Source organism: Gouania willdenowi, chromosome 18 (genome assembly GCF_900634775.1).
Source record: "Gouania willdenowi chromosome 18, fGouWil2.1, whole genome shotgun sequence".
NCBI lineage: Eukaryota > Metazoa > Chordata > Actinopteri > Blenniiformes > Gobiesocidae > Gouania > Gouania willdenowi.
Genome location: NC_041061.1, coordinates 20,437,847 through 20,453,156, shown reverse-complemented (window position 1 = coordinate 20,453,156; position 15,310 = coordinate 20,437,847). Strand labels below are relative to the sequence as shown.

Sequence of the window (15,310 nt, the reverse complement as noted above, 5' to 3'; positions counted from 1 at the left end):
TCCTTCAATGCTGAATTAATATTCGATCTTTTCACTAAACACACTAACAGAGGGGTCACCTACACGGTGCCCGCAGACACCAGGGAGCCCGCATGGACCATGTGAGGGGCCCTCAGGAGCCCTAGTCACAGATGAGCTTTAATTCAAATCTGATTTACTTTCTAGGATCAAACTCACAAAGATAAATACACATGACCGTTAAACAATGCTGATAAAGTTTTAGTATTAAATTAACCATCTTTAAATGTTTATTTTCACTGAAACATTGCGACAACTGTTTTTAAGTGTTGTAGAACTGGTGTGTGGTCAGTGGTATGTTATATATAACATAATGCAGATAAGATATAGTTTTGAAATTCAAGGTGGATTTTCTAAAACATCTTGTGAAAAAGAAATTAAAGTTGTGAAAAAGTTGTATTTAAGAAGTGATTTTCTATCTGGTAGCCCTTCAGACTATACAGTAACTATATGAAGTACCTCACTGTTTCAGAAAGGTTGGTGACCCCTGCACTAATATAACAAATCTGGCAGAAAAGTGAAGTCCTATTTTTGAAATCTACTTTATTTTGTCCTTTCTTCTGATTCGTCTATCAGGCTCATGTGGCGACCAAAAAAAGTTAGTGTTGACGTGTAACTTTGTGTGTTTACAGTGTACAGAAAGTCCGGCACCAGAGAGGGAATGCGTCAGAGAGGAGAGTGTGACAGCAGATGGACATTCTAAATGAACCGGCTCCTGTTGACTGTGTGTGTGTGTGTGTGTGTGTCAGTGAAGAACTATGTGCTTCTCTGCACGCTGCATGCCGTCCACATTCCCCGGCTTGTACTCATTACCACAGATACATGGAGCCATTCTCACTATGAGACACACACACACACACACACACACACACACACACACACACACAATTTGCTCTAAAGTCGTGAGCCTGAATAATAAAAACATTGGTTTATACATTTGGCTAACACATAGAGGACCACAAATACATATACGAGTGTTATCTGGAATAACTGACATCTAGAAAATGTGCTCTTCTCCATTGTAAACACATGGTCTCTCCTCCCTGTTTATTTCTATCTTTCTTCACAGTTGCCTTCTCTTCCACTCATGTGCCCCTCACCCTGCCTTCCACCTACTTTCTATGGGATTACCCTGTGATGCCAAACCTAAACAAAGGCTTAGGGGCTGGCGACTGTGGACAGAGGCGTGCAGCTTAGCCGGGGATGAATCTGATGCCTTTGGAACTGGATGAGAGATGTTGACAGGGGATGGCTGGCACTGATCAGGCCTCTTAGTATATTAGCCAGAGCGAAGTCACTAAATTACATATTTCTGTTTGGTTTTTTTGGATCACACTCCTTGTTCTCAAATGCAGCCTCACCTTCCTCTCCAGGGTAAGACGAGATCAGGATTGATTTTGCGAAAGAAGTATTCCCCTCCAGGCTGCAGCCCGTTGTAACTGCGGAAGGGAGATTCAACCGAGTCTTCCTCCTTTTCCAAAGGTTCCTCCATTTGCGGTCTCGTCATCCCAATATATTTTGGCAGGAAGTGAATAAAGACCTTAAAAAGGGTCAACAATAAAATAAGGTCAGGGAAGGACAAAAAATAGGGTCTTTCTAACCAGTGACACCATTATAGTGCAATATTCCGGTGCATATCAATAATCAATCGTGCTAAAAAAAATTGCGATATATTGCCGTATCGAGATATCGTCACACTCCTAGTCATTAGCATGAATAAGGTGTCATGAAGTTACTAAGTGTCGTTCGTTACCCTAACCCTTCATTACCCTAAACCCTAACCTAACCCTAACCCCACTAGATCCCTCCACCTAACCTAAAAATTGCCAACATTGCTCCAAAAGTGTCATAATTTAGTTAACGACACTTAATGACAACCTTCATGACACCTTATTCATGCTAATGACAGCCTAATGTCAGCTTTATGTATAAAACTTCAAGTGTTACCTAAACGTCCTTAATATACCTGAGTTGGGTTGTATAATGGACTGGTGTCGAGTACCTTTCGGACCCAGTTGGGCATGATGTGTGTGCTGGATGTCCGATGGTGCAGATTGAGGACGACCACGCTCAGGATGACAGAGAAGGTGACCAGTATCATGGTGAACATGACATAGTTGACGATCATTGGGATACCGAGAGAAGTCTCTGGGACTTTGTCCGCCAGCAGCAGCATGAAGACAGTCAGAGCGATGAGGACGGAGATGGAGAGAGTCATCTTCTCTCCTGCACATCCAGAGCAAAGTTTAGAGCATGAAAGCAGACAATTACTTTCTGTGCTTTTATTATGAGCTCCATCACAGAGGATATCTGTATTTTCTTAGCAACGACAGCCAAACATCACTCTACACAAGGCCAAACATGATGAACGCTACCTGCCTGCCGTGTTCACTTGCCTTCACTATTCGGTAAATCAAATAAGTCCAATAAAAATACCCTGACTCAGGAGTACATGACACACAGCTTCTTTCCATTACACAATCCAAGGTTTCACTTCCTATATTTCCTCTGGGCAGTCATGTGTTGTCATAAAGTGAAACATATCAGATTTACTGACCTGCTCCAGGAGGCAGGTAGAAGACAAATATAGCCAACACACTGGTGAGGATACAGGGCACGATGATATTAATAATGTAAAACAGAGGCTTCCTCTCTATGATGAGATAGAAAGTGATGTCTTCATACAGGTCGTCCTTAACGTTCTTTCGTGATGGTTTGTGACAGATGGCCCATTCACCGTTCTCTGTACAGAAGAAAAGGAAAAAAGATAGACTTGAGATAAAGCCATGGCAAAAGATATTCTACTAAGACATTTACAAGTATAATAGTTAGTGACTGGTGGGGATTAAAAACAACAGTTCTTAGATTATTAGTTATTCGTCGTCCCTGAATTAAAGTCTATCTAATGTATTGTTAAAACAGACTTTTGTGTCAGCAATTGCTACAACACCAACTTCCACGTGGTACGGAACATCTGATGCTCTGAGCAACTCTCTGTGGAAAACCACATTGCCACTGCTACCTACAGACATGGAGGAGTATTTCATCCCTCTGCTTACGAATGTTGAAGCCACTTGTTCTATCTACAACAAAATTATTACAGTAATACTGATAATGGCAATTAAAGACTGTTTACAGCACAGCTAGTTGTGTCTGAATGCACAATAGAATGCAATGGTTGAAAATCACTGTAATGAATGTCTGTGTTGTACTGGAAACCGAAGGGGACCCTTCACAATACTATAATATATTTAAGATGATATGTTTGGGTTGGGACAACACACTGAGTTCAAGATACAAAACAATAGACGATAATAGGCTTCTGATAATGATAAAGAGAATTTTGTTAAAGGTGGGGTATTATGTAAAATCGACTTTTTCAAGATTTATATCATGTTACTATGTCATTCCCTCATTAAAAACATACCTGGAGTGTTGCCTTGGCTCATTCATGTATGTTTGAGTAATCTTCAAAAACTCTGACGGCATCCATTTTAGGTGTAAATACGCCTGAGTCCTCCGAGGACCGCCCCCACCTCCCGGAGACGCCTCGGACCTTTTGTCACCACCCACCGCTCCACAGCAGAGCCCCTCCCCCTCCTATGTTGTCTTCCTTAGTTCAGCCCACAGCACCCGCCTCCGCAGATTTAGCTTTTTATTTATTTATTTTGAATACTTTTGTAAGAAAACTATGGCTTATGGAAGAGAGATCTCCATCCATACGTAAGCATTCCACACTTTGATAATTATTCTAATGTATTGTAGCGATGTAAAAATGTAGAAAGTTTCACGATATGTCCCCTTTAAGAAAAAAGAACAATGCTTTTATCTTACCTTTAGAGGTAATACATCTTGTGACATTTTAATATGACGATATATCATCTCAGTTTAAGTAAATGACCATGAGTGTCCTGTTTTCTGAACATAAAGATGTGGTCTCTGTGTAAAGTTATAGATATAAAGGAATGTTGTTGAAAACAGTAGAAGGACAGTCAATCGTTAACTCACTCAGTGACATTGACAAAATAACTCGTCATTTAAAATCCAAACGTTCAGTGCCATTGACGAGATAACTCGTCATTTGCGTTTTTTCACTGGGATTACTAGAAAACACCCTGGCGGAGGTCCCTTATCAATATCTAAGCTGTGGTGTGTTGTAGTGACCAACTGTGCCCTGAAGATGGCAGCTGTGCAACTTTAGATGTGAGATTAACCACTGATGCTACGCAGCAAAGGAGGAAGAAACAGGAACGAGTGAGATTATGGCGCTACAGAGTGATATTGTGACGTATCCAGCAGCTCACAGCACCACATACTAACACAGAGCATGTGTGGGGGGGTGCAGAGTTAAGAAGGAGAGGAGGAAAGGCGTATACGAGACAGAAAATGGCGCTAAGTACGAGAGTTGACGTTCCCAGCAGCGCACAGCAGCGCACACTCGACCAGAGCATGTGTGGAACTCATGGATCGTGTGGCGATGGTGAGATAAAACCATAAAAAAACTGGGAAAAGCCCTGTCTCAGTGTTTTTTTTGTTTTATATAAGGAAACAATGTTCAGATGTTAGAGTTGTCACTAAAGCAAAAAAATAGCTTTAAAGTCACTGACAGGGTTTTTTTTTCGAAAAAGGCTTTTTTCTCAGCTTTTTGCTCTGAAACTGAAAATTTGTGTAAAACTTGCTCTATTCAACGGCTGATTACAAAAGAACGAAACGAGCCAGAAACAAATTATTTCTTTTGATGAAAATAGAGGCTTCAATCTTTCAGATAGTCATGGTAGAAAATATTCTGTGGGTCTTTAAAATCAGTCAAAATGCTCAAAAACAGCTGGCACTGAGGGGGGTAGAAAATTTTAAAAAGGCTGGCACGGAATGAGTTAATGATGTAATAAAAAAGAGAAAAATTACAAATGTGTAGAGAAATCATTATTTGCACTAACCAGTGAAAGCGTTCTCATCTATAACAATCTCGTGGATCTCCTTGCCGTCATCATCGAGAAAATACTGTAAGTCAACTTCAGACGCATCGTAGGTGTAAGAGCGAAAGACCATGCTGCAGTTCTGCCAGTCAAAAGGGAAGTAAGTCACCTATATGTAGTTGGATGACAGTAGAAAGACAATTGCAATGTATTATGAAAATGGAAAACAATAGCTATTTACAGTCGTTCCAAAGTTTCAAACATTGAAGAAGCTATAGGTTACCTCTATAGAGCAGGAGCTGCGGTAAATGGCTGGTGGAAGCCAGTTGACTGTTCCATCACTGGAAACCAAGACGTTGACATAAAGGGCCACATCGAACTGTCCATCATTGCTGCAGACAGAGTGAAGTTATAAACATTACTGTATTATTCGAGAAATTATGACTACATTTCGATTTGTATGTCACACAGAAAACAGATACAGCCAAATATGCAGAGTTAGAACTCAACAGAATGTTTCCAGAGCCGACATTTTCATAGAAGTCATGTTTTTAATGTTTTGTAAAAAAAAAAAAAAAAAAGTTGAATGTAGGCTTGTGGTCACTCACACGATATTCATGAACGATCTTAAGTCGGACTAGCTTTACCTCATGAATCATGTGTTGTAGCAAACCTAATTGTAAGTTTCAAACTTTATACTATTGAATAAAGGTTATTCAGTTTTCTTTCTCCTTTCTAATTCAATCTCTGAAATGCAATACACGAATATGATAAATGCTGTTAGAAGAGCTATCCTTAAGATTCAGGGTTTATCAGAGTTCATACACGGATCAATAATCCTAACCACGCACACAATTACTCCAACAGTCAATTTTGTGGCTCAACTTAATTGTTAATGCAACAGAGGAACTCAAGAACCAAAACACACATGACAAAGATGTAAACCTTCAACTTTTCACTACTGAGACAATACACTGCAGTTAAAGGTCACCAATAAATAAGTCATAATCACGAGAGTTCAGGTACATCATATTTAATACACTTCTGTGGAGTAAAACTGGTTCATTTTGAAACAGTTTTTATTTAGAAGCTAGGGAGCTAATAGTTACATATTAACTAGATAACAAATGTCTTTGGGCCGAATTAGTTTTAACGCTCCCAGATCCAGCAGTAACACATAGTTTAAACTGACATGCCAGGTCCAAAGCTAAATTGATTTTCCAAGTAAAATTAGTCCTTTGTTTTGTTGACTTTCTCCACCTTTAGCCAGAACACAAATTCAATTTGAAACGGGACTGGGCCACCTTGTAGCCATATCAGATGCTGATCCGCAATCCAGATCCATACCATTACTGGGCTGTTCTGGATCCATTTGACGGATCTGTGCCGGACGTCATAGAGGTGCGGACCAGATACGGGCCAGTCTTTCTTTACCATCTCAATATTTGCATTCATATGTCAATACTTGCTAACAATAAAAAATCAAAACCTTTTACCGGTAACTGTCAATCAATATATTTAGGATAAAAGACTTTAGAGAAGATGCTTAGAAGGCTTCAGGAAGTAGCTAATGACCGACTAGCGATTATGCTCACATTTAGCGCTCTTGGTATAGATTGCTTGTTATTTATCATACTTTGATTTTTTTTAATTTAATTTTATTTCCCACAATTATGAGATTAAATGTATTAGCAAAATGTAATTGAACGATTGCATCGCAAACACTTTTGATACATCAAAAATGTCTGTTGATAAGGGAACTAGCTAAATGCTAACTTCAGAGAAAGGCAACCAAAGTAAGTCTCATCTCTGGCATCAACACTACCAGTTCATTTATTAGATTGGAAAAGTGTCATTAGTTGTAACAAACATAGCCTACAGATTCATTATTATTCAGCAGATATAAAAGCTGTAGCTATTTTGGATATACAGACTGGTTTACCCTCCTTTTTATCAGTTATGCAGCTATGGTTGCACCCAGGACACTCACTTGTTTATGAGATAAATGTCGGGACGCCAAACCTTGTTGGGAGGTATTCTTAAAACATTGATGTTGTCGTATTCTGCAGGGTCCCATGACAACCTGTAGTCCGTCCATGCCTGCAAAGGATGGAGGAGTGAATAGAAAAGCACGGAACAAATACAAAGATGTTGCTACAGTGACATTTTTACTTCTGGTTATTTTGATGAGTCTGACTCAGACTTATTCAAAACTGTCCAAAACAGGCGATAAAGATAACCTGGGTTATTATGAATGGTTATGGAAAGTGTGAAGTCCATTCAGTAGAAGAGTGGCAGAGAAAAGTAATAGTTTGCTGTGGTTACAAGCTCATACCAGATTCATATACACATTTGTCGTCATCTCTTCATTCTTCTCATTCTAAAGCAAAACAAGGAAACACAAGGACACGCATTAGTGGTATAGAGACAACAAGCAAAGCGTGACTTCACTTTTATAATTACTCAGCTTTGTAGAGATACAGTATATGCAGCAAATGGTATTTACCAAGCTGACAAGCTGGGAAAGAGTCATTCCCACTCGGACCATTACCCTCTCCTCCCAGTACTGAGCTGGTCTGACTTTCATGTTGTAGTCTTCAAATAACTTCTGATGCAACCTGCGCTCGGTTTCAGAGGCTCCTGGGAGGGACATGACAAACAGGAGGGGGAGCAAAACAGCTGAATGGACTCATCAATTATAACCATACCTAAAAAGACACACAATGTAATCACAAAACATTCATTATCCATCCATCTATCTTTAACACTGACCATGGTTACATGATGATTTTTTAATTCAGATTTAGTTATTCTGAATTAAATCATTCGGAATTAAAAGGGTTCTGCTTCGTGTTTACATGAAATAGTAATTCCCGAACTGAGGTTTACATGAAAAACTGGTTTATTCGGCTTTAGATAATTCTGCTTTAGGTCTGGGGGTTGGGAAGGTCGGGGGGGATCATGCAGTATCACGTAGAAATACACAACAAATCTTTTAATGTCAGACAAGAACTGTTTTCACCTTTATTTTGATTGTAGTTTTGAAGCAGCAGCTCAACACTAACACACGGTTTCAGTTTGGACCGCATAAGGGAGATAGGAACTAATCACTGGTAAATAAAGCCCAGTAAAACTCCAGAAAACAATCACCAGGAAAAAATAGTTGCTCCCTGGTAAATATAGTAGCTCTAACAACTGGTAAAATGATGAACTTGGTGATATTACAGCCTGTGCATGAAGTACGGGGACGCATTTACTCCGCCTCTGGGTCCTAGTGTCAGGCGTCTGGTGAAGCCTGTTCCGTTTACCGAGGCCCGTGTGTGTTTAATACGTCTGCGTGTGTCCGTGTGAAAGTCTGCATGTTTATGCCTCCGTCCATCCACTCTTTTCATTATATCCATGTCTTTTATAAATAGTCTAGGCTGGAGTCCGGGCCGCCGCCATCTTGGATTATGTCGTCACCAGCGCGTCATCGCCGCAAGTCACGCAAGCGCAAAACGATCCGAATAAACTTAAAAGCGACGTTAACCAAGTGTTAACAAGAAAGAGGAATTATCTAATTCGGAATTAAAAACTGAATAAACCTGCCACCTAATTTGGAATCAACTTTAATTCCGAATGAAATTAGCATTAGGAATTATGTGTTTACACGGTCAGGTTAAAGAGGAATTTTATTCCGCTTTAAAGAGGAATTAAAGCTCCCATGTAAACGTGGCCAGTGTCACCACCTGCCTTATATTCTATATGTGCCCTATATAACTGTTGAAAAGCAGCTCTACACTGACCAATTACAAGTGTAGGACCAATGGCGTATATGGACTCTTTAAGGATATGAAACCCAGCATGCCACACGTAGATAGCTTTCTCTTACAAACAGCATTAGCTTCTTTAGCAATATTGTCACCACGAGTGACAAGCATTAGTGATCAGACAGCCTGATGCAAGAACAATAACTTCCTTTCTTGAACACTTTGATAATTATAGATAAAGCCATCACAATGTTAAATATGCCCTAATTAAGAGATACTATAATAAAAGATTATCATTCACTCTGTTGTAGCATTGGTTTTATTTTTGATAAGATTCAAAATATAAAAGGACTTAAAGTGCCAGAAAAATAAACAAACAATATTCAAAGGGACTTAAATGTCCAGGTAGACAGAGAGAGAACCAGTATGATGCAGGACACCAGAAGAAGCCAGAAGAGTGTAGAGCAGGAGATGTAAAACATAGCTTTTAAGGTCTTCAATACTGTAGATGGGGAAGGAGGAAGATGTAGTTTCAAGCCGGTCCAACGCAAAAGTGGATGATTTCAGCCCATTCTTAACACTGCATGAAGTAAGAACCTTATTTTAAAAAGATCCTCTTTATCCAGATGATTCTTAGGACTTATGAGCAGGTTTGTCTTCATATATTTCTGTGTTCTTAGCATCTTAATCGAGAAACTGTAAATGTTGCCTTTAAAATTCAATCTCTGCTCCACTCATTTCACAATATGTCTGTTCTCCATGCTGTCTTTGGTTTGATTGTTCCCGCCTCCAGCGCATAGGTTCTTCTTCTTTTTTAATGGTGGGTGGAAACCTTAGTTAAGGTGCATTATCACCACCTATATGCTGGAGTTGAGCCAGAGCTCCTGGGCTACATACTGTATTTCTAAATTCTGTTATATAACCCAGTTTCTCTTAAAAACTCAAACAAGGCTTTAAATGTATTCCTGTCATTATTAAGAATGTTTTTAAGTGTACATTTCTTGATTCCATGTCTCCAAAGTTCTTTCTTTAACTTTTCTCTACTGGTTTTATACCTTTCACAGTTACAAATTGCATGTACATCTACACTCTCCTCTTCTACCCAACACTCACAAATACCAGTAGCACGTTTTCCAATTAAATGAAACATTTTATTTAATCCTGCATGTCCAATCCTTAATCTAGCCAATCCTTTATCTTTTATTTTCCTCTAATGTAACTGTCGGCCGGTCTGTCCTTCATCCCATAGCTTCTGCCACTCACCAATAATTTTATTTTTGATAATAGCTTTAGCTTCAGATATACTGAAGTCTGCCCAATAACTCTCTGGTTTAGGTAGAGATTTAAGGTGGTCCAGTCTGCTACATCGTCCCTGCCTTCATAAGAAAGTAATTAGAGGAAGTTCAGATTTTCTTCTTCCTTGGATTATCAATCTGAGAAGCCTCAAAAGTCTTCTTCTTCAGATCTTCCTTGCAGAATGTCAAGCATTGTTTTTATTCCTCATATTCCAAATCTTCAGCATTTGGGTAGGCCTTGGGCAAGCATTCATAGTTCTTACATCCTGATATGTATCCAAAATGACTCAGTGGTTCAAAGGTCCAAGTTGTTGAACAACGTAGTGAACTTTGCCTTTGCCTGTGACGCCTACTCTTTGTTTAAGTTTTAAAGGAAATGGTACAGCAGTTTCTGTTGTATCTGTAATTGTCTCAGTTTTGATTTCCTCATGTGTTCAAGGATGTCAGTTTTAGTCATTTCAGTTGATGGATAACATCATAAGCAGGTACATCAGGAGGATCAATCTTCTTCAAATCATTGTCTATTGGGCTACTGAGCTTCTTGCCAATTTGCCGTGCCGTAGTTTCTTGTCCAGCAGAGTTAATAGCAAATCTGAACCCTGGGAGGTATTGATCCCATTTATTATGACTGTCATCCACATAAGAGGCTGTCAGACATGTTAAGGTACGATCAGACAAGATATTATTCAACACACCCCAGTTTGTCAAGTTGTCACAGAACCATAGTCACTCAACAATCCAAGCAATGTATTGCTTAAATTAGTTAACAGGCTGTCTGTACAATGAGAACATTTTGAATCAAATATGCTATATCTCAACATCCAAGGACTTTTTCAAGTTTCTTGAAATCAAACACATAACTATCATTAGTTATCGCTATCAACAATGCAATTCTTAATGGTATTAATATGACAACATAACTGTCTACATGAAAACTACAACGAATGATAACCAAATGCACATACTTCCAATAACTCACAGGATTAGGGCCGCTGACCAGAGCTTGCCTTGTGTGTGTTGATCAATGAGTCAGACCTGCTGCGGATAGTGTTTCAGCTCATGCTGAGATGACCCTGGTTAAAATAATTGACTTTTTGTCCAACCATTATGGGAATGATCCTTATCTGGTGTAAAACATTGTAGAATTTCATCCACACCCTATTAATTCTTCCATAACTGTTATATAGTGCTCGGTAATATGGCAGAGTGTTGCATTATTCAGCATATATTTCCTAAACACAGATGTTTAAACCACTGATTAGTCTTTCACGTCAATGATGGGAGATGAGAGACATATTAAGGAAGCAGCAGGAGGAGCAGGTATTGGTGGCGCTCGATAAGTAGCAAAGGTGACCAAGTTAATGTAATTGATATGGAACAAGAGAATGGGATCAAAAGGATTGTTGGGATGCCAACTTTCTCAAGGACAAAAATAACTTGGACTCCCCAAACAATAATGTGTTAATGTGATTTAATACATAAAGGCAAAGAAGCGAAGGCAGGTATTTTGTTATTTGAGCGTGGTATATCGCATCCTCAAGGAAAGACCTTGTCCAGTATCCTTTCCGGTTATCAAATAATGCCCCATCAATTTAATCTCAAAGTAGCCAATGCTACATTAAACTTAATGTGGAAATACTTTGCTATCTGCACTTACTGCAGGGTCAGAAAGGGATCGTCAGTGACCTTCAGGTGCAGCCTGATAACTGGTAGTCATTGCAAATCGATTTTAATTATGATTTTAACTCTCACACACATCCCCTGCTATAAATAAATAAATAAGCAAAAGGAAATAAAATCAATTCCAATTTACCCAAACTGTCAGGTTGATGTGGGATGCTTGTCTGTTATCTGATCCTGTTAGAGTTGCCAAGCTTTCAAAAAGAAATGCCTTGGTTTCCAGGACTCAAAGTGAAGGTGCGGGAGATTTCAATTTGATTTTATTAACTGACTGCAACACAAATCGCCACCAAGCACAATTCAGTTTCCTGAGCCAAACATGGGGTCAGAGATATCAAATATTTTGGATTTAAATTTTTTGTTCGCTGCACTTTAAAGACAAAAATGCTTCTACTGTTAGTGATTGACAATTTATCACAACTCTTCTGATACAAACTGCACATTTCACACATTGGCCTTTCCAATCTTACCTGTCAAAGTGAAACAGCAGCAGCTTAGGACAAGAAGCGTATTCATCTTCAGGCAAAAGTTCATCTTGATTTGCCCTGCGATGGCAAACATGACATCCTTTTTTCTCCACACTCTGCCAGCATGTAACAAGGTCTCCACTCTTCACCTCACTCGGTCACTTCTAATCCAACACCTTCAGCCAGGACGCCAATTATTCAGAGCCCCCGAGTCCTAGTCGGACACACCCCTCCAGCAGACGCACACCTCCAGTGTGGATGGAAGATACTTGGCAGCTCAGGCAGTACAAACCGTCTGCCCCTGTGTCGCCTTGTGTCCAAAGCTCCATGGGTAAATCCACGGCCTGATTGGGTGCGCGTGCATGGGAGTGACGAGGGCGGAATTTGTTTGTACTGGGAAGCCTGTGGGTCGGACACCTGTTGGCACTTACAAATACGAGGTTAGCACTGTGGGGACAGTGGGTGGGAGGAAGAGGAAATGGAGGGGGTTGGGATAGGGTGATAGGAATGGAAACGGACTGGGGTAATGACAATGGAGATATTTTTGGGGATGAAGAACAAGTGGGCGGAGTTGAGCAGTTGAGTAGTGATTCAGCAACTCATAGCATCTCAAAATACAATTTTTAAGTAATTCCATTCCGTTTGATAACTGTTTTAAATGTGACTTGTGTCTTCAAACAGTAATTTTGAATCTTGCAACAATAAACTCAATTATGTCAAAGTTTCTCATTCGGGAAGTTTAGTTTCAATGATGTCACACTGTTGGACTATTATCTAATAACTTGATATTTTTTTACATAATGCAAGAAACAGGGATAATGTGTATCCAACCACCACAAAAGAAAGAAAAAAATACCATTGTTTGTGGGGTCCACAGGGCTCAGTTCTAGACCAACTTCTGTTCTTTTTTATTTCCACTTTGCTTATTGTCGTGAATAATTGTATAATTTTCTTTTCTATTTACCAGAAATTTGACAGATTTGTTTTTGTGTGGTTGTTTTGATTATTTAGAGGCCCAAACTTCCTGATTTACTTTCCAGCAATGTGTTTGTATATAAAAAAACATTATACATATTTTTATTATTATTACATGCATTCTGTTTTGATAAAAAAAATAACAATAAATAAATAAAGCACATGTTGGAACATGCTTTTTAAGCATTTATTCTTCTTTTCACTAATTTCCGATGGCAAGCTCAGTATGGCAATCTGAGTGACAATCTCAGTCAATAACTTGAGTAAGTAGTAATAGTGTCTCATGCAGCAATCTCAATACGAAAAGGAATAATTTATATTCCAAAAAAAAATAATTATAATATACATTGCAATAAATAACAGTTAACCTAATGTAACTTTATAATAATAAGCTGTTGGAAATCATATAAATCTGATCATGACAATCATATATTTTTTTTAATCATTTTTCATCGATAGTCGACTGATGTGATGTTTAAAGCATTTTTTTTTTAAATCAGTACAATAATCTCAGTGCATGGCTAATACAGCACGGGTACATCTCAGTACGTAGCAGTCACGTACTGAGATTGTAAATATGGAAATAAACAAAATATAGCTACTGTTGGTGCCTTTAATGTCCTCTGTTTGAAGTTATGAACTGAAGAAAAAAGCTTTTTTTTAGGTTTAAACAGTGTTTACATTCTCATGTGACTGTTTTGTGTACATGTTTCCAGCCCCTTGTCTTATCTAGCTCAATCAGCGTAGCACCATTAGCTTCAGCGCTAACTAGCTTTTTAAAGCTCTTGAACAACTGCAACACTTTCATCACAATATTGTGTTAGTTGTCTGTTTTTCATTAGACAAGATTAAGTAATAGAAGGGTTCCAGAAATGATGACAGTGAGTCTGTTAGCGTAGCTTTGACACTACACGGTGGGAAATCCGCAGGCTATTGATGCAGCTGGTGATTGGAGACGGCATCCAGCTCCACACACACTATTATAAAAATAGCCTCCATGGTAACCTACACATTCACCAGCAACCTAGAATAGGATGACTATAGCTGCAGAAATATCCTCAAAGTAAGGTGTCACACTCCAACACATTCTAACAGAGTAAAATGAAAGGCTCATTATGGCATTTGGTTTGTCCCGGTGTTTATGTGTTCGTACGACATATAAATATCTAGTGCTGCATTCACACTTCCTGGTATTTTAATACGCTATAAGAACAAACAAAAAAACAAAAACAAAAAAATATAGCAATGATTTATTTTTAACAGTTTATTCACAAGAAGACTATCGTGACACGTGACTATTTCATGCAGGATTTAATGTATAAAGAGAGAAAATTCTGTTTAATCCAAGTACATAAAATTCTCTCCCATTCCCTCAAAAAGAGGGTATTATACATTTTTGTAAAATAAAATTATGTACAGTGACGTGCCGTCAGGGTAGGCAGTGCCTACCCAAAGGTGAATTGATATTTTGATTATTTGTTTTAATTATAATTATAAAGAATTTATTTTTCCATTTCCAATAGCCTACAGTACCTGTAAGTTTGAAAGTGGAGGCCACGCCCCTCCCAAAAGCTCACGGCTGCTCTGCCTCTGTTCCCATAGTGTGTTTTTATGTGTTTGAGCATGCACAGTCAGTTCCCCAAGATGAAAACCATTTACGTAAAAAGGCAGTTCTCTACGTTGCCTTTGGACGTAACCGTGCTATGCTGAATGCTATACGTAAGTTCACAGTGCATTAGTGAATTGATCCCATGTGACCGCTGCTCTAGCGAGTGGGCGGGATAACACTACAGGCAGGATGACAGCGCTAAAGACGATAGAGAAACTTTTTTTTGAGGAAAAATGACAGCTTTTAAAAGATGGAGACCAACACCTGAGCTACCAGAGCTCAGAAGGTCAGGACATTATTTAGTACTTTTCATGGTGAATGGAACAAAAGGAAGGATTGGCTGTGTGGATGCTCCTCACTGAGGCTGTTCCATGTTGTTGTTGTCATTTTCTCTGTGTTTCCAAACAAACAACAGATTTGCTGTCGTGTCATGAGATATATCTTGTTGGGAGAGTATGGAGGGTATATTAAATATTTGTTTATGTTTCTTTAATGGTGTTTACGATGTTGAATTTGTTAGATGGCTAAATACTTGTTCATGTGGATCTTGTTGGGTTTTTTCTTTCTTATTATGAATTTTATATTTTGATAAGTGCATTGA

The 15,310-nt window shown here is 38.8% G+C and overlaps 1 protein-coding gene across 1 annotated transcript; it reads right to left on the bottom strand.

The window, feature by feature from the left end:
- Positions 1–1,176: 1,176 nt before the first annotated feature.
- On the bottom strand, positions 1,177–13,273 carry chrnb1l (cholinergic receptor, nicotinic, beta 1 (muscle) like). Its single transcript, XM_028474069.1, has 10 exons — positions 12,129–13,273; positions 7,441–7,574; positions 7,270–7,314; positions 6,925–7,034; positions 5,218–5,326; positions 4,956–5,076; positions 2,576–2,761; positions 2,021–2,244; positions 1,380–1,558; positions 1,177–1,288 (listed from the first exon to the last, which is right to left on the bottom strand). The coding sequence occupies exons 1-10, from the start codon at positions 12,217–12,219 to the stop codon at positions 1,177–1,179; spliced, it is 1,311 nt and encodes a 436-aa protein (XP_028329870.1). The 5' UTR covers positions 12,220–13,273.
- Between the last annotated feature and the right edge of the window lie 2,037 nt (positions 13,274–15,310).

Coding starts and splice junctions, on each gene's coding strand:
- chrnb1l (XM_028474069.1), bottom strand. CDS start 12,219: ATGTTTGCCATCGCAGGGCAAATCAAGATGAACTTTTGCCTGAAGATG. Junction 2,245..2,575: donor CTACCTGCCTCCTGGAGCAG/GTCAGTAAATCT, acceptor CTGGATGTGCAG/GAGAGAAGATGACTCTCTCC. Junction 1,559..2,020: donor TGCCCAACTGGGTCCGAAAG/GTACTCGACACC, acceptor ACCCTTTTTAAG/GTCTTTATTCACTTCCTGCC.